Here is a 27,993-nt window from a genome sequence, read left to right as displayed (position 1 = left end):
ACTAAATACATAAAGGATTTTAATTCACCATAAAAGACAACTTTGTTGTTAACATTTATAATTTTTCAAATTACTTCAATTTTCAGTGGCGTAGCGAACGTAACTGGCACCCGACACTTTATTGGCGCCCCTCTCCCCCTCCAGAAACACGTATAGTTTGTCTCGGAGACCGTTCGGGCGCCCCTCTGCGAGTGGCGCCCGGTGCACGATACACCCCCTCGCCACGCCACTGTCAATTTTTAATATATTTTTTTAAAAACCTAACTTTTAGGCTTTTATTTCTTATACAATTTAAATTATATAAGATTATATATATAATAATTTATAAAAGTTTTATTAACAACAATTTTTGAATGTCTGTTTAAAATGTAGTTATATGTAAAAATCTTATGACACTAAATGTCTTTTTCTACAAACTATTTTAAACAAATAACATAAAAATACTAAAAATTACAAATACGTATTTATATAATAAATTTTCCTATAAGAAAAGTTAATACTAGAATGTTTTTATGCTACTAACATTTCAATGATACAATGATCCATACAATTATGATATTTATAAGAATATTTTCCTGAGTTTAACAATAAAAAGATCTTATTTGTGCCAATTAATAAAAATAATTTTTTTTTTTTCTTTTCAGAATATACAAAGTTTGAAAGTAAGAAACAATTTTTAAATAAAAAAAGAAATATTTTAAAACAAAACAAATTGTTTATTTCATTTAACTGTACATTATTTATACATGTTAAATAATGATATATATATAAATTTCTGAATAATCATAAAATTAATCATTTTTGTTAGTGATTGTTCCATCTTGATGACTGGATAAACCACAAATTTCATTTTCAATGTTCTTAAGAGCCCAGTGATGTTCGCAAATTTCCAATGCTTCCCATTCCGCCTGTTAGGTAAAGTGAAATATGTTTTCATTTGTTTATAAACAAACTGTACTAACGTTTACGGAATCTAATTTTTAGAAAAACTCGAAAGAAATATTTAAAAAGTGATAAGTATATAAATAATCGGTTACTTTTATATAAAAAAATTTTTTTTATAACGGCTACCTTGAATGCCTGTTTTGGATCCGGTGGCATGGCCATGGCGGCTCCGGACATCTGATCCTGCATGGCACGGGTTTGATCGGCGGCTGGTATAAAAGTGTAACGACGACATTATTATAGCGATTAAAATATTTAAAAAGTTTTCGTCGATTTAATTCTTAAAGTAATTCATACTTTTGAATAAGACTTCATTTTTCTTAGTTAATCAAATCTAATATATACAAAATTAAAACCAAAAGTATATCAATTTTATGAAATCTTAACTCGCAACACCTAATCACAATTTACACTAGAATTTCCCAACAGAATGAAAGTTTGAAAGGGAGTGGATGAGCAAATTAGATACATATTGTATAGACTCGAATAATATTTTAACCGATTGAAGAATTAATGATCGATGGAAAATATCCTTAAAAGGGAATCAATAATCAATACACAAAAAAGGTTGGGAACCCAATTTGCACAATATTCAAATGGCATGATTTTAATTTAACAGCCAAAAAAACGTATCAAAATTTCATTTTACACAATAGAGTTTCATAAAATTTTCCATTCCTAATTCTCTGCTCATCTAGATACAAAATTGCATGAAATAGAAAAATACTCTCTCACCGAAAACTGAATTTCATTTTATTGATTTCCGGGAATCAAATAAATCTAAATTCTTTGTTCTTTTATTAGTTACTTCAAATACTGAAAATTCAGCCTTCAGTGTCTTCAGATTTAATATTAGGTTTCTTCATGTCCTTGAAGAAACCTATAAATTGATTATTTTATTTAGCATTGTCCTGATTAGTTGTTTCTGTGTCTCCAATATATTCATCATTAGAATCTGTTTCCATAAAACAATTTGGATACATTCTAGACAATATTTTTCCAGGTAAATTAATAATATTTAGTTTTTAAACTAGTGGAAGTACACTAGAGTATGAGAAGCCATCCTTCCAACTCTAAAATGATCAATTCTTGTCTCAAATTATAGACTTTAAGCACAGTAAATGATAAAATAATTAAAACCTGGAACAAAATTAACACCACACAATAAACAAAAGTATTCTCACTATTACAGCTTAATACAAACTTCAACACCAAGAAATGCCAAACAGAACCCTCAATATCAGAAAATTTATAAAAAATTAAATATAAATTTTAAAAATTTTAAGTAATTTTAAAAATCTGTCCTTGTTTTTCAATATATAATATAGTATACTTTGCCTAAGAAGGGGTGCCGTCGAATCATTGTTTGAAAAAGTGGGCTATGACCCAAAAAAGTTGGAAAACTATGGATTACGTTATTGATTTTAAAAACGGGAGTTGATGTGTTTTTTTTCTGAAAAGGGGTGGTAGGCCAAAAAAGTTGGGAACATACAGTTTAGAGTGTCTGCTATTTAGAGGTAAATATTATAGATGTCCTATTTGAAGTCTGGAGATTGTAAAAATGTCTGTTAAGTACAGGTGTCTGCTATTTGGGATTAGGGTTGGGGTTAATAGAGGTTTCACTGTATAATTATCGTAGTGATATTGGACCCCACTGAGTGCAGTCTTGTCAGCCCAAATCTAATCTCTTTACAAGCAGCTGTAAAAGTAATAAAAAAGAGTTGTAAAAAGTATGGAGAAGTACAGCCTAAAAGGGTTTTAGCTGAAAGACTATTAATAAGTTATCTACAGTATAATCTATGTTATATATCAATTACTCTACGATATATACTGCTGGATTTATATTTATATGTTCTTTTATTTATTGTACGTGTTTAGCTTTTAAGAATGTTAAAGTTTAAAACTTAAAAGTGAAAAAAAAAAAATCTTTTAAATTTCGAATGCCATAATGGATAACGAGAGATTTGAATGATGTAAGGAATAACAAAAAATTTGATAAGATTAAAGAGTTTTTTGAATTCTTCTCACTTGAAGAGGATTTTAAGTGGACCTGTAGTGATATTAGATTCTCTACAATTACATTAATAATAAATAAATTTTAGAAATTCAGAAAAATAATTATGCAGATAATAGTGCCATCATGGAAATTGTTACATTAAACAAATAGCCATTATTTTTAATGTATTTGTCAACTTGACTTCAAATGTTAATGATATCAATCTTATATGTTATGATTAGGACCTTTATGAATTAAAAATAACAAATTTTCATACTGTATAAAACTACCGCTTCACAAAAAATATGCTATTTTAGTGATGACTTCAGTAGAAAGCAGAATTTTCTACACATTTTACCAATTCTATTCACATAATACATTTTTATTTGGAGGAGGAAAAATATATGCTTTTATAAATTTCTCAAAATTTAATAATTTTGAATTAACCAGAAATAGATTAATCAAAAATACAAAAACAAAAAATCTAACAAGCATGTCTGATGTAAAGATAACTTGAAAATTATTTACTTTAATGTAATTTAATAATAACCAAAACATAAACAATAATCATCATCAAAATAAAAACTTTTTTAATGAAATTGTGATACAAAATAACATTACCATTATTTTCACCAAGAACAAGAGCATAGATGCTTCTCAATCCAAACACATTCAAGAAATACCAAGAAGCTGAGCTGACCCTATTATAAATATGAAATAATCTTTAAAAATATTGAATATTCATGTACAAATATATATAAACAGCATAATATAAAACAACTTTTTTATATTTCTGGGTGAATTATTAATCTAAATACACTAAATAAAACAAAAATTTCCATTATAAATTATTGTGACTATTATAAAATTACGAATAAATAGGTCATACTTTAAAAGTCTTTAAAAAGCACTTTACATTAAGTGATTTAAATTTATGGCAGCTGTAAAATCTTTATTATTAATAAAACAAAACAGTAACAATAATTTACATATCCTAATGTCATTATTTAAAACATTTTTAGCATTACAATTTTTATATTGAGATTATTATTTAAACTATTAAAACAAAGTATGAATTCAAGTCAAATCTTTTCATTAAACATATGTCTATGTTACTAAAATATGTCTTTAGCCATTCTTTTCAAATTGCAGGAGTTTTCTAAATAACTTTATTATTAAGATTTATATCCTAATAGTAAAGTGCTGGAAAGGGCCACTTTCCAGCACAGGAATAGATATCTGATAAATATTAGTCAGACACCAATTCCTCTGCTGGCGTTCCTGAGTAATGGAAAAACTCCTCCTGTAAGTGATGTGTATGTTGTTAGCTTTAACTATCACTTTATAGATGACAAAGCCTTTTGATGTTAAGTGATGGCCTTGTATATTTTATCTTTCTAGAAGCTGTGTATTGGTTGATGTTAGACAAGACCCTTGACAAGATTAACCATGAGTATCCGTGTTGAGATGCCAAACAGAAAATGTGGCAGAGTTCTTCATCTCTGTCCTGAGTGCTGGTGGAATGGCTTATTGTATGGCTTATTATATATAATGTTGAGATACATTCATTGTGAAAAGATATGAGAATTTGAAAATGTTCCAATTATTGTTTATGGGACCGTTTTTAATCATATTCTTTTTCATTTCATACTTTTGTAGAGCAATTTTAACTTAAAGATGATCATTAAAAATGGTAGAAAACATTTGTTTTATCATTAATTTACTTATTACATGCTGGATTTTTGGTGTACTTATAGTTAATTCAGACATCTAACTTGTATAGTAATACTGTTCTGTATTACTATACAAGATTTTCACTCCAAATGATTTTCTGATCATAAATATGTAAAAATCACAGAATCTGAATTCCTATAGTTATATATCACTTTCAGTTTCTATGCTTTAACTGTTGCTTATGTTTTAGGCTTCTTAGAAAAGAAGCATTAATTAACATTTTCCAGTCTACAGATGAGTTTCACTTGTTCCCAGTTTTTTTGTGTTATTCTGTGGAGCTAGATGGCTTAGATTCGTCTATAGTTGATATAGAGAGTATGTTTAACAAAGAAATTATTTTTTCCACGCTATGTGGAACACTTTATTTGATATCTTGATATTTTGTAAAATCCCAGGTCAGAAATACATACTCGTAGATGTTGAAACCAAAGAAAATAAATCTTATTTAAGTTCTGTCAATGTAATCATCATACTATTATATATTATATATACTTATTCTGTTTATTGTTTCATGTTAACAAAAATACAAACAAACAAACCCAAAATATCATGACATGATTATTATGAGTTCATTTTTATAATTTTTTGAAAACAACCAAATAACCCCAGTCTGCACAGGCCTTCACAAGGGCTTACATCCCACTCTGGAAAGTATTAAATCAGATTTTCCATTATCAAGAACATTGTGAAAACTGTTTACTTTCTTATTTTTTTTTATATTCCATTACCTTGAATTTTCTTCACTCTTTCAAGCATGTCTTTTTCCAATTTTATTTCTTTCATGTTGTTTTTGGCTATGAATTTTTGCAGCATCTCTATTGCTTCTTGAAACATTGTATCTCATATGTCTCATCATTGTTTGTGATCCATTTTCTTTTTGATTAATGCAAGTTCTGTGGTTTCAATTTTTTTCCTTTTCTTACTTCTCTTTTCATTCCTGCCTCAAATTATCAATTTCATTTTTTTTTCTTCTGTTCTTCAGTTGTCCCTTTTACAGTAATCCGCCCTCTCTGCCATTTTGTGGCCACCTCACAGCCCGGATTTGCCGTATTTTTAGGCAAAATGCATTAAAATTACATAGTCTTCAAGAAAACTCTGGTAACACTTACATGTACCTTGTGCTGGGGCAATAAGTTTTTTAAAATATGCACTAGATGGGAGTTGTTTTAAAACTATCTTAGTTAATTGGGTGTTCTTTCTATATGTAATTTGCCTTCTGTTAAAACCCAGCCAGAAACAGAAAATTGGTATTCTACATCAGCTTTACTGTGATACAAAGTTAGTACTGCATGTATAATCTTTGGCAAATGCACAAGATGTAACTATAATCATCCTCTGTACACTTTCTGCATATTTCATCCCAGAACATATTCATATGATAATGTCCTAGTATTATTTGGTTTTTCCAGTTGAATGAGCTTCCATTCATCTAACAGGACCATCAATTTCAATTGACAGGATTCTTGCAATGGTGATGATGACATGCTCACTTCTTGCATTTTTTTTCAATTCAGTTGAGTCTCATGGACCAAAGTAGCTTAGAACATAATGTTCCTTTTTTGTGTGACATATCTACTGTCTGCAATATCGTGTGACTGGACATCCTTTAAGAACCTCTTTGCATGCACTTGTTCCAATCCTTTAATGTAGCTTTCACTGCACATGTGAAAGTAATTTCTTCAAGAGGACACAAACTTAAATCTGCAAACAATTCTTTTGCATTAACATGTCTGGACATCTTTTTCAGTTCTTTTAATATAGCAGACTTGCATGCATATCCAGCTGAAGTTTGAAAAAGCTAAACCATATCAATATACAACTTGTATATCAGGTTCATCATGCTAAAATTTATCAGTAAAACCGTGAATAATGCTGCTGATGACTCAATAAAATTCATTTCCGCTTTCATAGCAGTCTTCAAAAATTTTGCTACTTTTTGATATGAAATGCTTTTTGTAGCATTCTCAAAGAAAAAGAAAAAAAAAAAAACTAAATACAGACCTTTAGAGATTACTTTAAAAAATAAACAAAGAAAAAATAGACTAGTTATGAAAAATTTAACATAAGATGGTGGCTGTCATCATCTCATGTTAAATTTAATAATTAGAAATAAATAAACTTAATCTAGAATATTCTAGAAGAAAATATCAGCCTGGAGCAGGACTCAAACCTGCAACTCTTGTTTAGCATGCAGGTATGTTGCCAATTATGCTACCCAGGCCTTCATTGATTTTCACTTTCAGATTAATCAATTAATTAATTTAGATATAACAATAATGGTCAATCAAGGAACCAACTAGAGGTGAATTAGTGACCTCAGCCTTTCATGGCTATCAGCTGACTTTTGTTTTTTATCCCAGCATGGTATACGTATAAAAACAAAACCAACCAACCCAACAATTTAAATGCAAATTGAAAATATGTTCATATCTAAATTACTTAGTCTGGAAGTAAAGATCAGATGTAAGTCCAGGTAACATAACTGGCAATGTATATGCATGATAAGCAGGAGTTGTAGGTTTGAGTCCTACTCCAGACTGATCCTTTTTTATAGTATATTTTAAATTAAATTTATTTATTTTTAATTACTGAATATGACATGAGATGATAACTTAATCACCTACCTCTAACCGAATTACTTTTTGATTAATTAGCCTTAAGTAGTTTGATAAAGAATTACATCTTCACTCGGACACCGGGAATGAAATACTAAATACCGAACCTGTTACCGGTGTAATTTGCGTGAAAAAATCTTCTTTCCACAAACGTTTTCGAGCTTTCCAAACAGCTCTTCTTCAGGTAGAGAAAAAAGGTTCCGACGAAATACTTCGAAAAAAGACGAAAAAAGAACGTAGACATTTAAATAAAAACGGAATCTAAAAATAGAATGCAGATGTTTAAACAAAAATTATGGAACTCGCATATCAAACGAACATTAAGGTGGACATGCGCATTCGTGCGCCGATGTTGCTATTTATAGATCGTTGTTTATGAGGGCCTGCCACGCTATAGAAAGATTAATCTCATCCTTCCGATTTATACATGTGGTCCGATGGTTAGCCTTACAGATGGATATAGCTTCCCGCCATTTTAGTTGGTCCAGGTGGGGCGTAGTGTCGATGATGTCAGCTTTGTCGAACTCCGGTTCTATATCGGGATCAGATGCAAAGGTGGTTAGGGCCGTGGTGTACCGCCCGTGCCGAAGGTCCGCCTGATGTTCTTGCACTCTGGTATTTAAAGATCGCTTGGTTGAGCCGATATATACAAGGCTCTCGTTACATCTGTTATCTTTCAGCGGGATAGAGTACACGCCAGGAAGCCTGCCACGGACTGGACTGCCTTTTTCATTTCTGAGGATGTCGTAGATTGTCGGGCCTCTTCTATAGGCTATTTGTAGTTGTTGTTTTCCAGCGATCTCAGCGTATATCGCTTTAACATATGGGTTAAAGGTGACTGGGAGGCGTGTACGTTCATCCTGGTCAGTGTTGGTCCTCGTACGCGTAGTGGGTGCGTATTGTGAGCGTTGAAGTCGCTCAATTAGACGGTGTGTCAGACCATGGTAACCGTGCTTGGCTGCTATCCTCTTGATATAATTCAATTCGGTGTTGAGGGCTTGCGTGGTGGACGAGTGGGAAAAGGCCCTTTTAATCAAAGTATTAAATGCTGCAGCCTTGTAGGTGAATGGGTCAGATGAACCTACCGGTATGTATATAGGGTCGGCATAAGGTTTACGGTATACCGACGTGACGATGGCGGATCCTTCTACTTTAATGTTTATATCCAAAAAATGGACCTCAGTATTGCTAGATTGTTCCATTTCCAGCGTTAGGCCGTAGGGATTATCGTTAACGGTTTGTACGAAGTTAGAGATGTCAGGTATTGTCCTCCACATGATGAGGATGTCGTCCACATACCTCCTATAGAGTAAGATGTTCGGGAGGAACAGCGGAAGTATTTTTTGTTCCAGTTGCCTAACGACCATTTCGCATAGGTCCCCAGATACTGGGCTACCCATGGGGACTCCTCTTTGTTGTTTGTAGACCTCTCCGTCGAACGCAAAGATAGAATTATAACAGATCAGATGGGCTAAGTCAATGACTTGGTGGTGTAATGCTTGATCTTGAGTCAAATTAAGCAAAATGTCCCTAAGGGAGCAAAAAGCTGGAGGGAGCTCCACCGACGGGTACATAGATTTAAAGTCTAGCACGGTAATATACTGCGGCGTCGAAGGCACAACCCGAAGGAGGTGGATGAGCTCAACTGGGTTATCGATGGTGTATGGGTAGTCCTTGAGGTGGGGAGAAAGTAGGTTATGAATGGCTTTCTCCAATTTTCTTGTGGGAGCTCTGATTTTATCGACTATTGGACGTAATTGTTGGCCCATTTTGTGTGTTTTGGCAAATGCAAAAAGTCTTGGTGTGTCCGGGGAATCGACCACTACGTTGCCCAATGCAAGGCGTTTTGCCAAGGAGTTTGCAAATCTCTAACTCTATCGACTAGTCCACCACGCTGGACCAACTAAAATGGCGGGAAGCTATATCCATCTGTAAGGCTAACCATCGGACCACATGTATAAATCGGAAGGATGAGATTAATCTTTCTATAGCGTGGCAGGCCCTCATAAACAACGATCTATAAATAGCAACATCGGCGCACGAATGCGCATGTCCACCTTAATGTTCGTTTGATATGCGAGTTCCGTAATTTTTGTTTAAACATCTGCATTCTATTTTTAGATTCCGTTTTTATTTAAATGTCTACGTTCTTTTTTCGTCTTTTTTCGAAGTATTTCGTCGGAACCTTTTTTCTCTACCTGAAGAAGAGCTGTTTGGAAAGCTCGAAAACGTTTGTGGAAAGAAGATTTCTTTCACGCAATACCTCTAACCGAATTACTTTTTGATTAATTAGCCTTAAGTAGTTTGATAAAGAAGTCAGATGTTTGTTTGGTATTTAAAGTAATTATCAAGTTTGTTATTAAATAAAACTTTTATTTTTGCAGAATTTGATTAGTATTGAATATGAAATAATGGCATTACATAGGTCTTTCTTAATTATTTCTATTAAATAGTTTGAAGGAAAAATATCATACCAACAGATAAGAGGAACAGTATGTTATATGTGAGGGCTATTGGCATTGCCAATGGAAAACTTCTTCAGGTACAGTACATATTACATAACACTTTGCCTTCCCAGACTGTAACTCTTCTATTAACTTCCATCAACATTTCACAATTTTTAGCAAAAAGATTATTTTTGAATCAAATTAAATCTGTAAGCCTAGAGTACATCAAACATCTTGCATGTGTATGGCTTTTTCCTCTCCAAACTATTAAATAAAACAATTAAAGGCCTTTGTAAGCACCAAGAGCTACCAGTGATTGAATTACTTTCAAGCACACTGTTATTCACATTGTCAATCTAAAATTAGTCTGTAAATCATTATTATTATAATAATAATAAATTATTTATTAAAAATAATTACCATGATGCATCCAATGACATTAATTCAATTCCTCGTTGTAACATTGGTTTGAAACGTAAAGTTAATGGAAAGGGAACTTTAGCTGTAAGGAAAAATGAATAAATACTTAAAATAATCTTTAGTAAAAGATCATTTCATCATTTTACTGTTACTGATATAAAGTTTTTACTATATTTATAAATTTTAAATAATAGTATAAATTTGCATAATAATTCCTTAAAGTAATTTACAAATGCAACGTGTAGGTCCACTTCTAAGAAAGAAAATGTTTTCCATATCCTTACAAAATATTAGTCTTCAAGTATTTGCTTAAAAAGAATTAAGATTTGTTCTGAAATGAAAAGCCTGAATAAAATAATAAAGTATATATTTAGAATAGCAAGTAATTTGGATATTATAGAAAACAGCAGTAAAAATATTAAAAAATGAAGAAAGGACTAAGAAGTATTATTGTTAGAATATTATAAACATAAAAAAAAGGAAAGGAATTGGATCCTTAGACAAAAATTTCACATGTACAAACTATATAGAATGAACTAGGAATTACATTTCTAGTAAACAGTTTACTGGTAATCAGAGAGAAAATGCATCAGTAATTATACTAGTAATTTGATATTTTATACCAGTAAATTTGAATTAATAGGTAGACTAATAATTTTTGAAGTCAAATATTTATTTATTTGGATACATTTTTATGTATATTTATATTTTTATACGTTAAAAACAGTAGCATCAAACATTTTTATTTAAACCATAAATGTAGTTAATGTAATTTATCTTTTAAATTATTACTTTACAGTTCTTTACGATATTTAAAGTATCATATAACAGCATTATTCTGGACAGTTTGGAAATTTGCTTTTTAACATAACATCTAGAGCACAATAATGATTTTAGTTGACAAAACAAAATACATTGAATATGAAAGCTTTTACTGGACAATTTTAATCATGATAATCTGAGGTCCTAATTTTACTGTCTACTGTGAAATAGTTATGATACTGCCAAAGAAGGGCACACTCAAAAACTATCAACAACCACTCAGTTTGAATAAACATTAAGTCCCTTTTCTTGAGAAGGTAAATTGCCTACATTACTCTAGTGCAGTGATTCTCAACCCTTTTTCGTCACGGTACACTTTTAATAATTTAAAAATTTGGCGGCACACATGGTTACTCCGGTAAGTACTGCAGGACAACCGATGACGTCATAACAGTGATTTTTAAACACAGTTGGTTATTTAGGTCAAAGTTTTCTAAACGCCTTGGTAACTACCGGCAGTTATCAGTAACACCGATTACAATTTCCAAACACGCCTTTAGTAGGTAGAACTAATTGAACCACTTGTCTGATGTCGCTTATGTATGGGTATTTGTAGTGGCGGCACACTTCAAAAATCTCACGGCACACTAAAGTGCCGTGGCACAGTGGTTGAGAATCACTGCTCTAGTGAATCATTAAACAAAATGCTGATTGGCTATAATCAATGAGCCTGAAATCTACAAAAGGCAAAATAGGGAAAGAAAAAGAGTTCCTGTTGGATGCTTGCACAGGATTCCCTTTATGAAGAAAGAAAATTTTAAAATTTTCATTTTGTAAAATTTACCACTTTACCAGTAATACTTTGTATTAAAAAGATTTTGAATACAAAAAGAGTTCTTACTGAAGATACTACAAAGTAGTTGTAGAGTTTGAAATATTGACTATTGCATTGAATAAGCTGTATAATGCCACAACTTATGCAATGCTGTGTTAATAAATTATACAGTGGACCCCTTGATATAACATGCATGTCGGGTGGGAAACAACACCCGCGTTATACCGAGCGGCACGGTGTAACACAATTCACCTCTTTACTTTAGCAATAATGTCAAGCTTTTCTTTCACACTGTAAGCTTTTATTTTACTCATCATGCATACAATAATTAAACACTATTCAAAATACATTCAGGAACTCAATATGCAGTAACAATAAAATGTGCTACTCACTAACACTGCACAGACCCGTATAAACATGTTTGAGCTTATCGCGTCGCAAACCTCACCTGCGCGATAACCGAGTGCATGGTATAGTGAGCAGCGCTATAACGAAGGTCCACTGTACTTAATAAAATTATGAACTAAATTAAATGAGTAAGCATTTTCTATAAACATTACCTGAAATTTTAAATGCATTTCTTTTGAATGAATTTAAAAAAGAGAAAGCTGAATATTTATGTAATAATTATTGATTAATCAGTAACATTAAAACCATAGCAGAATAAAGGTTGTAAACATTTTTATTTTATTTAATTCTAAAATGGTTATATTATATAAAATGTGTTTAAATTATTAACACTTAATATATTATAGATGATAAAAAATAATCTAAAATTCTATTAAAACATTTCAAAAATCTATTACTTTAATTTATATAGATTCATATTTGTTGCACTTAATAATTTTTAACTGCAGCAGATAAAAATATTGCTAAAGTTTGTTAAAATAGTTTTCAATTCAAATATTACATCAAGTAATATTTATCCTTTACTTATTCAATCTATTAATAATTTCAAATTAATGAAGAACAAATACTTAGTCCAGTGGCGTAGCGTGGGGGTCAGCTGCCTGGGGCGGAGGAAAATTTCACCGCCCCCTTATTTAGGTATTTTTACAAGATATTATTATTTATTGTGAAATTTTGCTGCTCCCTATAAGTGCTGCCCGGGGCGGGCCGTCCCTGCCGCCCCCACTACGCTATGCCACTGACTTAGTCATATTGTAAAAAATGTGAAACAACAGTAATAGCAGTAATGGTAAACATTTACATACTAGTCACAAATCCTGAAAATGTCCAATTAATCCATCCGCCAATCAAAATCATTGGCAGTACATTAGTGAGATTTCCTTTCAACATATCAGTCATCATTGTTGGATCTGTCATTGGATTTTGCATAGTAGGAGAACGTTTCTGAGTTTTAAAGTAGCCTGTTTCTTCATTGTTGAAAAAGTGCTTTCTCATTAAAAATGCCTAAAATTAATAAGCAAATATAAGTAAATTCTGATACATTTAATTAAATACTAATAAATTATAAATGCAGATCTTAAACAATTCTGTATTTGAAAATGAATGATCAACTTAAGTTATGTTGAGTGCTTCTTTGTTCCAACATTACCTTTCGGACTCTAAACAATAAATCTTTTTAAAAAGCATATAGAAGAAAACATCCCTGAAAAATACACATTCCAAAACTATTTCTCAAATACAGAAAAAGTATAAAACAATATATTTAGTTTAATTCAAAATGGATCTATCTGAATATGAGTTGAGGCTTTCATGTTAAAGGCAGCTATATAATTAATTTAATTGTTCATCAGAAACACTAACAAAGTCACTTTTCACATGCTGCAATTACCATTACCAAAATGCCCATACACAATTACTAAAATTCAATCACACAAAATGCTTAACAATAAGAGAAGGCAAGATTCAGTCTCTGGCATGAGACTGAATTTTGATGAGTAGATGGTACTTCTATCCAACCAAAAGAACAACTATCATCTATCTGGTTATAATTCAGACTGACTCATCTGGTAAACTTTACATCATCTTCACACTGGAGTTGGAAGGTCAGAAAGTAATCTTAAAAATGGGGATATATTATTGACTCTGAATGTGGAGAATGTCAAACCACAGACTATCTAAGAGTATACTGAAACCTGCCCTTTGTACCAAATCTGACCCATTCAAGGTAAAAGATAAGTCCATACAGTATGCACAATACTGGAGAGCAATTTAATCCATGGTAAGCAGACACAAGAAGAAATTTCAATAATATATGTCAAAAGAAACCAAATGTCTCTGAACCCTATAAATAAACATAATAGCAATAATAAAAAAATATTTGTATTTAGTATCTTTACTTTCAAAATTTATCTGTGTATTGTATTCTTTCAAATTTTAAATAATATTCAAATTAATTTAAATCTAAGAGTTATTTCTTTTTCTAACATGCTATGTATAAGAGCTAAAAATATTTTTTGATCTTAACTGCTTCCAAAATTTGTTGCAACACAGTAGGTTAATTGGCTAATTGCAGTACTTTATAATACTGATAATTTCCAATTGTTAAAAGGAAGAATTCTATAAATAGATCTGGAATCAGCTTCAACTAAAAAACAAACTTTACATGAGAATCAAAATATACTAATTAATTTAGCATACATTGAAAAACCTTTATTTTTTAACTGCTTCTATATTGAGATTGAAAAAATTTACATTCCTGAAATGGAAGTTTGTGTGATGCAAAGAATATCCATGGCCAGAATAACCAAAATAATACAAATTGAAAACATTTTAGAAAACAAAAATTTTGTGTGTGATAAATTTATGAAATTTACACAGCATTAAAAATACCACATATACAGGGTGTCCACTTAAATATCTACCGAAGGGTTAGTTGGTTGGGTTTGGGTATATGGTACAAGGGTCTCAGTAGGCCAAGAAGTACCAGGTCTAGACATTTGGATATTTAAATACCCTTTTATTGCTTGAAGGTATGTCATAAGAAATTGAATTTACTCATTGTCATCTAGAAATATATGTAGAACTATCTATCCAGGAGAAAAAGAGATTTTATCAGCATTGGTCAGCTTAGTGGACACAAAAACAAAATTGCCAAGACAAAAGACAAAGACAAAAGGCAAAACTGAAGTGGACACAAATTAAATCACCAAGACACGGACCCATTTTGTTGCCATCTGCAATCAGCACAACATGCAGATGATGTTGCACAATATGAGTGATACATGGCATTAAATTTACAGAATGACAAATCACAACTCCTTCAGCTCATTTTATAGACTGAGAAGATACATTTTTCATAGAACAGAGTACAGGTATCCTTTGTTTAATGTGGTTTTGCGTATTGCAGAATTTGCTTAAAGTGCGAAATTAATTGTGGAAATTCCTTTATATATGCAGCAAAGTTTTAATTAATGTGGCTTTACCAGCCATTTTTACTTAACATAGATACCGTATTTGATTAACACAATTTTGATATATGCAGTAGTATCAAGGGATTAATTAACTGCATTAATCAAGGGATATCTGTACATAACTGTCACAATATGCATCACTGGGCAGTGTGTGAAAAAAAAAATTGTAAATAAACTATTAAAAAAATTTGATTACTTCATTATGAATCATTACATGTTTTATTTATTTATCCAGTTATTTTTAATACAATATTTAAGATTGAAGGACATCATAATTGAGGACCTCTTCCAGATGCCCTTTTAACAATGGTAGAACTTTAACTCTTGGAAAAGAATATCGCTTTAACATTTAAAATTAGTATTAATTAATTTGCTTTGAATATAAAGGTTATTAATAGTTTTTTTTTAATTTATTAATTGATGTGATTTCTTTTATGTAATTATGTATTAAATTCCAATATTTTATAACTTACCAAACTGGAAAATGTGTACCTATTAACAATTTACATTAAAGGAGAATGAATTGTACAGGGTGTCCCAAAAGTTTCTATACACAGAAAGGTAAAATGTAACTTTATTCATAAAACATTAAAATGTCAACATTAAAGATTTGTGTCAGTGGATTGATGGAGTAAGGCAACAGAACACACGGGTGATCTGCCAATGGGATAACTTCTAGCAAGACTTCCTATGTGGAAACTGGATTCTGTTTGGGTGTTAGGCATACGAAGAAAACCCAGAACACCACACGGTGGCCAGCCATTGGTTCAGGCACAAACCAGCATTCAATGGTTTTATTCATTTGGCCACCGGTAAGCTTGATTTATGTTGCCGTACAGAGACTTTTGAGACACCCCGTATTTTCTCCTGGTTATGTAGATACCCCATTTTTGATAAATTTCAAAACAGTTTTGTAAATAATTAGACTTATTATTGTAATTATTCCCATATCCAAGCAGTAACATTTACCATATTTTATTTATAAAAGTTTTTAGGGTTAATGTTACCTATGGTAGCGAACATGGCGGCTCATCTCTGAAACAGTGGGGACGCACGTTCTAACCTAACCTAACCTAACCTAACCTATTCTAATAATTTGGTTGGCAATAGTTATGGTAATTTATTAGAATAGGTTAGGTTAGTTAGGTTAGAACGTGCGTCCCCACGTTTCAGAGATGAGCCACCATGTTCGCTACCATAGGTAACATTAACCATTTTTAGTATTTATGTTTTCCTACAAATAACATAAACAAACAGAGTCAGTGTAATTCAACCTGTATTAATTTTTTAATAATTGAGTAAACATTACAAGAAGTTCATTTAATAAATGAAGCAATGCCTGTAATGTTTAAATTCTTAATGGCAATTTTTATTTATATAGAGTGAATTTTACTTTGTTAATCCATAAATTCTGCATTAATCTATGTCAAAATAGATTAAACCTACTTGTTTAGGTATATACTTTCCATTTTCTCTCAAAAGACGACTTCTAATCATTGCTTGACTGAAAAATTGAAAAGAAATTATTAAATAATCACTCAAATTTTATAAATTGGTAAACCTTCTGCTTATAATAGATATTAAATGTAGGAAAACCATTGGTTACCTGTCCTGGACTTGTTGAAGCTCCACTTTCTTAGTCGAAGAGAGCAAAATTGATACATAATGTCTTACAATTCCAATCAGAAATGTAATTACGACGATTGGCAAGAAAACCCAAAGACGAATATCAGAATCCAATAGTAGATCGGTCATACTTAAGTCAATTTACGTTCAGAAGCTTGAAATATTAAACACACAAAATTACTTGTAAACAGCAGACAGATTCCACAAAAACCTAAAACGATATGTCGCGTGTCGCCTGCCACCTATTGTCAGGAATGTTTTAATTTTATTTATTTATTTTCGTATGAAACGTTTAATGTTTAAAATTGTAATTAATATATTACAGCTTCAAATTTTAAATAATATAATAATTAGATTAATATATATAGCATTGGAAGAGGGAGTAGGACCATGGCCGCACTAACTATAGTATATGCGGGGCCGGCCTTCCATTTTTATAACCGGATACGTCTGGCGTCACAATCGTCTTTACTGCTCACTTTCGACTATATCAGGGCTTCTTAAACTTTTTTATATAGCGACCCCCTTCAAGCTTAGGAAATTTTAAACGACCCCCTCCTCCATATAATGAAATATATATTAACCGTAGATGTAGATGTAATATCGCACTATTTTACAATGTAAATAAAATAAGGATTAAAGAATACGTACCCATTCATTTCACATATATATAATTGGAAACGTTGACGGGATATCGGTCGTAATAAAACACAATAAATAGAATGACATAAAACTATATATATATTTATTCAATAGAAAAAATAAACTTTTGTAACAATTTTTTTAATAAAAACATATTATTAACATCAAACAATATTAATGTGACGGATGTGATTGTTTATTTTTACACAAATAATTAAATCTAGGCTCAATTTGAGTTAGTGCAGATCGTAATAAATTTTCAACGTTTATTAAAGTTGAACGGTATTTTGATTTTATGTAAGTTAATGTGGAAAAGGCTGATTCACATAAATATGTTGTACAAAATGGCAGTAATTTGTTCATTGCCATTTCCGATAGTAGGGGATATTCTGATTTGATTTCTATCCAAAATTCATGCACAGGCACTTGAGAAAATCTGAGTCGCAAGGTAGTATCACTTGTTAATTCGGCAAATTCTTCTTGTGCTTTTAAGTTTAAAAAATTAATTTCTTCCATTTCAATTGAAAATGGATTGCAAATCCATTGTTGTGTATCGATATCATTGGGAAAATACCTATGCATGTAAACTTCCATATCCTTCAAATGATTAACTATAATTTTTGTTATAGGAGTATCTTTTTTTGAAATATTGTTACTAATTATATACTCGTCAGTAAATGGAAACATTTCGAGCGATCCACTTTCCACTCTGTTCTTCCATATAAGAATTTTTTTAACAAAGGCCTCAAGTTTATTTTTTAACATAAACATATTAACGCAGACTCCCTGCATTGATAAATTCATATCATTGATTTTATCAAAAATATCTGCCAAATAGCATAGCTTGAGAAGCCATAAATTATCGTGAAAATAATCGGCCAAATTAGAATTTTGCTCTGTTAGAAATATAAGAACTTCATCTTTTAAAGTTAATAATCGTTTCAAACTTCGACCTCTTGATAGCCACCTAACTTCAGCATGTAGCAATAAACTTGTATAATCCGAATCCATATCAATGCACAAATTTTTAAACAATCGACTATTAAGTGCTCGACTTTTAATAAAGTTAATGATTTTGACTGCATCAAAAAACACAGTGTTTAATTCTGGTGCAATTTTTTTTAACAACAAGTGCCTCTCGGTGAATCATACAATGTGTAAATGTAATATGATCATTTCCAGCTTTAACAAATGCTGTAAAACCAAGATCTTGTCCGGTCATTGCTGCAGCACCGTCCGTGCACACACCAACACAATTTTTCCAATTTAATCCTTCTTTTTCAAAAAACTCATTTACTTTTTTATATATATCTTTTCCACGAGTATGACCTTCCAGAGGACGACAAAACAGTATATCTTCATGAATGCTTCCCTCATAAATATATCTTACAAAAAGTAACAACTGTGCCATATTTGAAATGTCTGTCGACTCGTCCAGTTGTATTGCAAACTTTGAGCTGTCTTTAAGCCTCATAAGAAGCTGTTGAAATTGATCATTGCTAATGTCTGAAATTCTTTTGGACACAGTGTCATTTGATAATGGAATTTTACTAATTTCAGCAGCATACTGTTTTCCATGAACAATTTCAGACATTCTTATAGCTGCAGGTAGTAAAAGTTGCTCTCCAATAGTAAAAGGCTTTTTCGTTTTTGCTATCAAATACGAAACTTCATACGATGCCAATAGATATTTATCATTCAAAGTAACATAATTCTCCAAAGTGTTCTTTTCTTTATTTGATGTTTGCAAAAGACGCTCAAAATATTCTATTGGCTTTTTTGATAACGTTGCATGTTTAGTATTCAAATGTCGTTGCAGTTTTGACGGTTTCATGCTTTCTGCAGCCAAAACTTCTTTGCAAATTAAGCACACTGGTTGTTCTTCATTGTTGTGAGAAGAGCATGTGAAGCCATACTGCAAATATGATTCGTCATATTTTCTTTTTTTTGTTTTGCTAGAAGTCGGATTTGAAGCACTGCAACTTGGTTGTGACGGCGTGGCAGACTTATTAGTTGGAATTTTAATTAGCCATTTATCCATGATGGTTAAATAATAATAAATAATTAAACAAAATGTAGTTGAACTTTAACGTAATAATTAAAAACACCAACTGAAAATTACACAGTAAATACACACATGTCACTACGAAGACAAAGCTGAGTCCAAACTGAAGTACAGTACAAACAGAAAAATAACTACACTCGAATCTTTACCAGTGCAATGACAACAAATTACGATCAGATCAACCCCGACGCATGGCGTGTTCAAAGTGTGCAGCGCACAAAGGCACCGTATCACAAAGACGCCGAAAAAGAAGCTTTCATTTAATTTTTTTTATTATTCTTTTATAAAAATAATATGCCGATTCGCCTAGCCTAGCTTGATTATGCTTCCGTATTGTATGTGTAAGCTGTAAGGCGACGCGGCGTCTGGGTACTTATAATCACTAAGTTATCTTGCAAACACTGACGCCGGCGGCCAGACATCAATGTCGAACGTTCAGTTGAAAATCGAGGAGCGCGTTGTATTTATTATTTTAAATGCTACTTCCATATTTTCATTTATAGGCCCTACATAACAGTTTTGCATTGCCACTTTTTTCAAAAAATAGTTATAATAAAACTACAATAGTATTTTGTATGATTTTTATTTGTATTTATATTTGTACGTAGTGTGTATACTAATTTTAAAATTTTATTTATAATGATTGAAAAGTATCAGATCTTTGCGACCCCCTTTCAGTAGTCTCGCGACCCCCCTGGGGGTCGCGACCCACAGTTTAAGAAGCCCTGGACTATATCATCGCCTACGGGATAAAAGTAAAGATCTACATCCGTAGTTCGCATCGACCCGTGACCGTACGCAGCTGCAATTTGAAAAAAATTGCGGACCTACTGTCGTCCGTCCGCCTGTCTTAATCTCGAGAAAGAGTTAGATGAAATCCGAAACTAGATATAGAAACCTTAGGGACGGGAGGCCCTAATTAACTACACACGAACTTCCCATGCAAACCGGAAGTCACGTGTTTCAATTCAAATCTCCCCAAAGCAGTTAATAGATGACCGGCACGACTGTATTATTGAAGGAAAAGTATGATTTACAGAGGCAAGCCACTACTAATTTGAGGTGGAGAGCGTATATTTTAAATAAAATAAATTAAAAATGATTAAAAATTGCAGCCCGACATTGTGACCATGTCACAATAAATAAATCCTCGTAGATATAGTTCGTTTGTGAAAAGCTATTGGTCTATCAACTAAGATCGAAAAGCGTATTTGTCATGACATGACAAAGTGCACTTTCGACCTTTGTCATGTTATGAACCACAATATTGAGGTTAAAAATCCTTCTAAAAGGTAATAAAGAGCTAATAATTGTGGGAAATGGAAGACGCGTTGCATTTGCCCATCAAAAATATTTCTTCCTGTATAACAATTTACTTTCCGTTATACTATTTAACTTAACCACTGCGGTAGTAGTTCGACAAGGGTTGACCACTTCATGCAATCATCGCTTTAGATCTGATTTTGTATTTCTTTCAACCTCCCGGGAAAAAGTCGACATAACAATTGGGGAGTTAGTCGACACATGTGGCCTGGACGGTAATAAAAACAAAAAGGGTGTGACACCGAGGGGTCGAGGGGTTACGTCAGAGGAGATAGGAGGACAGGAGCGAGAGGAAGGAAGATTTTTCGGAGAGAGAGAAAAACGGGACGAACAGAAACAAAGAAAGTTATTAAGGAACGGATCCGAGGTTTTTTTTCTTATTTATTACCGCCAGTCACCCCTTCGAACCAATTTTCAGTCTTATCATCTCTGTTTAATTCTCTTCCACCTTATCTTTCTCTAGGGCCCTGTACTTAGTTAAGCTAGATATAAGTTAGAATAAGTTCTTTGTCTTGTCGGCACGCGGGGACTAATTGATGACATTGTTACGCGCAGTCCCAAATGTATTTGTATTAGTAATTAGTAAGTGTGTGTAATCGTTTCTTTGTAAATTATTTATGTTCGCTGAAGTTAATAAACCTCTTTTTTTTAATTCTATCAAAGCCGAGCGACTCTCAGGGTCTTGTTATTTCATATACTCGGCCAACAATGGCGTCCGCGACAGGATTCTGTTAGTAACGGGATACGGTTTTTATTGTATAGAACGTAGCATTGTATTATCGTGCCTGTAGATTTAAGGCCCTACAATTTGTAATCAATTGTATTATTTTTATATCATTAATTATGGATGATTGTAACCAGAACAATCTTGCTACATCCTCAGGAGGCGAGGGTGAGGGGATCCCTCCTGTAGTCACAGGGTTTCTAGGAATGGTTCCCATTTTTTCTAATAGTGGCAGTGATTTGGTTAATGTCCGCCAATTCTTCAAGACCATAGATAATATATCTCGCCTGGCTGGGTGGAACAGTGAAGTGAAATTGGCTGTCTTACAAGCTCGGTTAAAAGGGGGGCCATTATCGACGTTCTTCAGCTTGGCTGACCAAGATCCTTGTACTTTTGAGGGAATTAGGCAAAAATTAATTCAATGTTACGAAAAGCGAGAACTTAAGGAAAAGAATGCACTCGACCAACTCTTAAGTATTAAGCAGAACCATGATGAGACGGTATGTGACTATGTCATCCGCATGAATACACTGTTGTCGAAGGCCGCTTCTAATAACGAAAAAATTGGTGCCTTGAGGGATGACATTATTAGAGAGAGATTTATAAAGGGCCTAAGGCCCCAGCTAAAGGGATACGTATTAAGGAGAGAACCCCAGACCTTAGATCAGGCAATTAAGGAAGCGGAGAGGGAAGAACGGGTCGAACTCGAGTGTAACGTTAGTAGAGAAAATAAATTTGTACACACCATTGAAATAAAGAACCCAACCGCTAATGAGGATCCGAATGGTGTGATGAATATTGTGAAAACAAAGGAAGACGATAGACTTGAAAGGTTGGAAAAAATGGTGGGGTCGTTATGTAGTACTGTTAATGGTTTGGTCGAAAGACTGGGTGGAAATCTAGATAAAAATAAGGATAGCCCGAACCGATCTGTCCTAAAAAGGTGTTACATTTGTGGGAATCCTCGCCACCTGGCCCGCCAGTGCCCTCAACGGAATATAAATGATTTAAACTAATTACGGGGCGTGATGATAGCCAGTATCACGTCCCATGCATCGAGCTAACCCTGGCCCCTAATGTGTTCTTCTCTAAAAAGGGCCTTCCCCTCATTCTTGGTGATGCTTATGGTACCAGTATCAAGTTTCTGGTCGATACGGGTGCGGAAAGGTCCGTGCTAAGCCTGAAGATCGCTCAGAGCGAGATATGGAGTAGGGGACCGAACGGTGCACTTCACAGGAGTTGGAAACGACTACGAGGAATCGGTGGGGAGGTTATCGAATGCGAATGGGAGTCTAATATCAAGATCGAAAGAGGAGGGAGAACTCAAAATGTTCAAATGACTTGCATGCACTTGCCATCCGAAGTCGAATACGAAGGAGTATTGGGTATGGATGTGTTAAACAGGTTCCCGGAAGTATTAATTGAAACAGGTGAGAATGTAACATCTTGGAATAGAACCGAAATTGATGACTTTTATCAGTGTTGTGGATTCAGAAGGGAGGAATCCGATAATACGATGGAGGTTAATTTATCCCATTTGAAAGACTACGAAAAAAAGGAAGTGGAGCGTATCTTTAATGAACACCCCGGATGTTTCGCACGGAAAATAGAAGATTTGACCGGTACTAAGGAATTTCTTCATACACCTATCATTAAAAGTAACCAAATAATTAATACAAAACAATATAGAATACCGCAATGTTATTTGAGTGAACTAAAGAAAATGATAGTTTCATATCTGAAGGCGGGGATTTGCGAGGAGAGTACTTCTGAATGGAATTCCCCCCTTCACATTGTCCCGAAGGAGTCCGGCGAGTTAAGGGTTACTCTCGATCTACGAAGAATTAACGAAGTAACCCAGTCCCAGGAGTTCCCTCTAGCCCGTGTGGATGAGATCTTAACGAAGTTTCAGGGAAGCAAATTCTTCTCGGTAATCGACCTAAAGTCTGGATATTTCCAGATACCCATACATGAATCAACACGTCATTTCTTTGCTTTCTCTACTCCTTGGGGAAAATTCCAGATGTGCCGCCTCCCGCAAGGTGGAAAGAATAGCGGGAGGTATTTTCAATACGCCATGTCTAGGCTGTTGGGGAGATTCATAGATATCAATTGTTTCGTCTTTCAAGACGATATTGTGTTGTTCTCCCAATCCTTTGAAGATCACGTGAAACTCCTAAGGGAGGTAATCTCTATATTAGACAAAGCCAACTTGAAATTGCACCCAAAAAAATCGAAATTCATGGTGAAAGAAGTGCGGTATCTGGGACACATCATCGATAGTAAGGGGATACGACCTGATCCCTGCAACGTGGATGCGATTAAAGAAGTCCAACCCCCGCGTAATGTGAAAGACGTCAGGAGTTTCCTCGGAATGGTGGGATTCTTCCGCAACTTTATCCCAAACTTTGCCGAGATTGCTCTTCCTCTTACATATCTGACTAAAAAATATGTAAAGTTCTTATGGGACGACCAGTGCCAATCAAGCTTCGAAAAATTTAAAGAACTATTATCTAAACCCCCTGTGCTATCTCATCCCGACTTTAAAATACCTTTTTTCATGCACTCGGACGCTTCAGATACCTGGGCTGGTGCGGTCTTAGAACAGGAAAGCGAAGGGAAACTCATTCCCATTGGCTACTTTAGTAGGAAGTTCCGTGGGCCCGAACTAAAATATTCCACTATCGAGAAGGAATGCTACTCAATAATCTTAGCCCTCCGCCACTTTAAACATCTTATTCTTGGTCAGAAGGTCACTGTGCTTTCCGACCACAAACCTTTAACCTTTGTGAAAAATATGAAAAATCACAATAACCGCCTCATGAGATGGGCCGTAGAATTATCTAATTTTGATTTGGTCATTACGCATGTTCAAGGGAAGAGTAACCCAGTGGCTGATTTATTGTCTCGACCACATGGTAGTAGAGAAGAAGCCCCCTCAAACAGCGATGTCATTAATTGCATCAGTGAAGAGTTGTGGAAAAAGGTAAAGAAGTCCCAGATTGGGGACAGAATTTTTGGTCCAATGAGAAATCATTTAATTAAATTCCCACCCTCTTACAATGATTACCCGAGTAGTGGCATACTTCCTGAGTATCAAGTAGATGGTGATGTATTAGTCCACGTACGACCGGGACGGTTTGGAATACGTCAATGGAGGCGTGTTTGTGTAGGGGAAACAGCAATTAATGACGTAATTAAAGCATTCCATGAATCACCATTAGCCGGACACTACGGCAAAGAAAAAACGTGTGACCTGATCAACCGTTACTACTACTTCAAGAAGATGAAAAAACTCGTCGATAGATTCGTGAAGTTCTGCAAAGTTTGCCAACAACATAACTTACATCAAGGAAGAGCCCCCTTTCAAGAAACGGAAGTCGCTAATTATCCGTTTCAAAAGGTGTCAATCGACATAATTGGCCCTTTAAATCAAACACATAAGGGTAATCGTTATATTCTCACCATAATTGACATGTTTACTCGATACACAGAAGCCGTCCCTTTAAGGGACCAATCTGCGGCCTCTGTAGCCAATGTGTTTTTCGAAAGGATAGTCTGCAGATATGGCAGTCCCGAGATCATCATCTCTGACCGGGGCACGAATTTTACGTCCTCCATCTTTAATGAAATGTGCAACATCCTTACCGTCAAGCACAATGTTACGACATCATATCGCCCTTGTTCGAACTCAGTTTGTGAACGTGTGAACAAATCCATCAGTAACCTTTTGGCCAGAATATCAGGCGGCAGCAACAACAATTGGGATACCTTCTTACAGACTGCTGTGTTCGCTTATAATAATGCTACACACTCCTCTACTAGTGAGTCACCTTCATTTCTTCTTTACGGATTTGATCCTAAATTCCCTCATGCGTTCCCTGTTGAACAGACAAATGACTACCCGGGTATTCGGGAGTATCGTGATTTCCTTATGGATAAGCTACGATGCATCCGTGAATCGGCATACGAATTAAGTCGCAACCGTAACAAACTTAACCGTAACCGCATCAACACAGGGAGGAAGGTGAGGAGCTTTGAGGTAGGGCAGAAAGTTTGGATGTTAAGGAAAGGGAAGAAGCAAGGCAAGTTTTCTCCAAAATATTTAGGTCCTTTCCGTGTCTCTCGCCTCCTGGGGCCTGTTAACGCGGAAATCGAAAATTGTAATAAAAAGGAAAAACTTGTTGTACACATAGACAGACTAAAACCGTGCTTCTCAAACTTCCGTGAGCCTAGACGGAAGCGTAACATCCCAATTGGACACGAAGGATCACAATCCGGAGAGATCGAGGAGATTGAAGAGGAAGAAGACATCCCTCACCTACCCACTGCGCAACGGGCGAGCTACAATAGGTATAATCAACATAACCAGCAGCATCAAGGAGACCGCAAGGATTCGGGTAATGAGACCATGCTGGAACAGAGGGGTAATATCTCCCACCCGTATAACTTACGGGGGCAGAAAGTGGACTATCGCCGGCTTCACTTTGGAAGATGAACTGTAGTTCATCATCCATTAATGGTTGTGTATATCCATATTAATGTTTCTGTTAATTGTTAATATGTCTTTTGGTGGGGACGTATGTGGCTTTATTAAACCTTATTTATTTTCTTTTCTTTACTTTCCTTATACTATCTTCCTGTAGTAACAATTTTACTTCCGTTTTCTATTTACTTAACCACGCGGTAGTTAGTCGACACATGTGGCCTGGACGGTAATAAAAACAAAAAGGGTGTGACACCGAGGGGTCGAGGGGTTACGTCAGAGGAGATAGGAGGACAGGAGCGAGAGGAAGGAAGATTTTTCGGAGAGAGAGAAAAACGGGACGAACAGAAACAAAGAAAGTTATTAAGGAACGGATCCGAGGTTTTTTTTTTCTTATTTATTACCGCCAGTCACCCCTTCGAACCAATTTTCAGTCTTATCATCTCTGTTTAATTCTCTTCCACCTTATCTTTCTCTAGGGCCCTGTACTTAGTTAAGCTAGATATAAGTTAGAATAAGTTCTTTGTCTTGTCGGCACGCGGGGACTAATTGATGACATTGTTACGCGCAGTCCCAAATGTATTTGTATTAGTAATTAGTAAGTGTGTGTAATCGTTTCTTTGTAAATTATTTATGTTCGCTGAAATTAATAAACCTCTTTTTTTTAATTCTATCAAAGCCGAGCGACTCTCAGGGTCTTGTTATTTCATATACTCGGCCAACAATGGCGTCCGCGACAGGATTCTGTTAGTAACGGGATACGGTTTTTATTGTATAGAACGTAGCATTGTATTATCGTGCCTGTAGATTTAAGGCCCTACAATTTGTAATCAATTGTATTATTTTTATATCATTAATTATGGATGATTGTAACCAGAACAATCTTGCTACATCCTCAGGAGGCGAGGGTGAGGGGATCCCTCCTGTAGTCACAGGGTTTCTAGGAATGGTTCCCATTTTTTCTAATAGTGGCAGTGATTTGGTTAATGTCCGCCAATTCTTCAAGACCATAGATAATATATCTCGCCTGGCTGGGTGGAACAGTGAAGTGAAATTGGCTGTCTTACAAGCTCGGTTAAAAGGGGGGCCATTATCGACGTTCTTCAGCTTGGCTGACCAAGATCCTTGTACTTTTGAGGGAATTAGGCAAAAATTAATTCAATGTTACGAAAAGCGAGAACTTAAGGAAAAGAATGCACTCGACCAACTCTTAAGTATTAAGCAGAACCATGATGAGACGGTATGTGACTATGTCATCCGCATGAATACACTGTTGTCGAAGGCCGCTTCCAATAACGAAAAAATTGGTGCCTTGAGGGATGACATTATTAGAGAGAGATTTATAAAGGGCCTAAGGCCCCAGCTAAAGGGATACGTATTAAGGAGAGAACCCCAGACCTTAGATCAGGCAATTAAGGAAGCGGAGAGGGAAGAACGGGTCGAACTCGAGTGTAACGTTAGTAGAGAAAATAAATTTGTACACACCATTGAAATAAAGAACCCAACCGCTAATGAGGATCCGAATGGTGTGATGAATATTGTGAAAACAAAGGAAGACGATAGACTTGAAAGGTTGGAAAAAATGGTGGGGTCGTTATGTAGTACTGTTAATGGTTTGGTCGAAAGACTGGGTGGAAATCTAGATAAAAATAAGGATAGCCCGAACCGATCTGTCCTAAAAAGGTGTTACATTTGTGGGAATCCTCGCCACCTGGCCCGCCAGTGCCCTCAACGGAATATAAATGATTTAAACTAATTACGGGGCGTGATGATAGCCAGTATCACGTCCCATGCATCGAGCTAACCCTGGCCCCTAATGTGTTCTTCTCTAAAAAGGGCCTTCCCCTCATTCTTGGTGATGCTTATGGTACCAGTATCAAGTTTCTGGTCGATACGGGTGCGGAAAGGTCCGTGCTAAGCCTGAAGATCGCTCAGAGCGAGATATGGAGTAGGGGACCGAACGGTGCACTTCACAGGAGTTGGAAACGACTAC

At 34.4% G+C, this 27,993-nt stretch overlaps 3 protein-coding genes across 3 annotated transcripts; all 3 read right to left on the bottom strand.

Annotated features, from left to right (window-relative positions):
• Positions 1-2: 2 nt before the first annotated feature.
• Positions 3-16,976, bottom strand: EMC3 (ER membrane protein complex subunit 3). The gene is made up of 7 exons (XM_067276846.1): positions 16,741-16,976; positions 16,581-16,638; positions 12,969-13,167; positions 10,158-10,239; positions 3,563-3,642; positions 1,072-1,154; positions 3-908 (listed from the first exon to the last, which is right to left on the bottom strand). The coding sequence occupies exons 1-7, from the start codon at positions 16,887-16,889 to the stop codon at positions 792-794; spliced, it is 768 nt and encodes a 255-aa protein (XP_067132947.1). The 5' UTR covers positions 16,890-16,976; the 3' UTR covers positions 3-791.
• Positions 16,977-17,576: 600 nt separating this feature from the next.
• Positions 17,577-18,413, bottom strand: LOC136980154 (zinc finger BED domain-containing protein 5-like). Its single transcript, XM_067276205.1, has one exon. The coding sequence runs from the start codon at positions 18,411-18,413 to the stop codon at positions 17,577-17,579; it is 837 nt and encodes a 278-aa protein (XP_067132306.1).
• A 73-nt stretch (positions 18,414-18,486) lies between these two features.
• Positions 18,487-19,443, bottom strand: LOC136980148 (zinc finger BED domain-containing protein 5-like). Its single transcript, XM_067276194.1, has one exon. It carries the CDS (start codon positions 19,441-19,443, stop codon positions 18,487-18,489), a length of 957 nt encoding a protein of 318 aa, XP_067132295.1.
• Positions 19,444-27,993: the final 8,550 nt, after the last annotated feature.

Source organism: Centruroides vittatus, unplaced genomic scaffold (assembly GCF_030686945.1).
Source record: "Centruroides vittatus isolate TY-2023 unplaced genomic scaffold, ASM3068694v2 contig_1159, whole genome shotgun sequence".
NCBI classification, from domain to species: Eukaryota; Metazoa; Arthropoda; class Arachnida; order Scorpiones; family Buthidae; genus Centruroides; species Centruroides vittatus.
Note: the sequence above shows the minus strand (reverse complement) of the source record. Positions and strands in the feature narration are given on the sequence as shown.

What these genes read in the sequence shown, in the direction of transcription:
- LOC136980154 (XM_067276205.1), bottom strand. Translation starts at nt 18,413, where the DNA reads ATGGATTCGGATTATACAAGTTTATTGCTACATGCTGAAGTTAGGTGG.
- LOC136980148 (XM_067276194.1), bottom strand. Translation starts at nt 19,443, where the DNA reads ATGGATAAATGGCTAATTAAAATTCCAACTAATAAGTCTGCCACGCCG.
- EMC3 (XM_067276846.1), bottom strand. Translation starts at nt 16,889, where the DNA reads ATGACCGATCTACTATTGGATTCTGATATTCGTCTTTGGGTTTTCTTG. An exon ending in CTTCAACAAGTCCAGGACAG is followed by an intron (nt 16,639 to 16,740) that starts GTAACCAATGGT and finishes TCAATTTTTCAG; the next exon opens with TCAAGCAATGATTAGAAGTC. An exon ending in ATTTTCAGGATTTGTGACTA is followed by an intron (nt 10,240 to 12,968) that starts GTATGTAAATGT and finishes TTTTCCTTACAG; the next exon opens with CTAAAGTTCCCTTTCCATTA.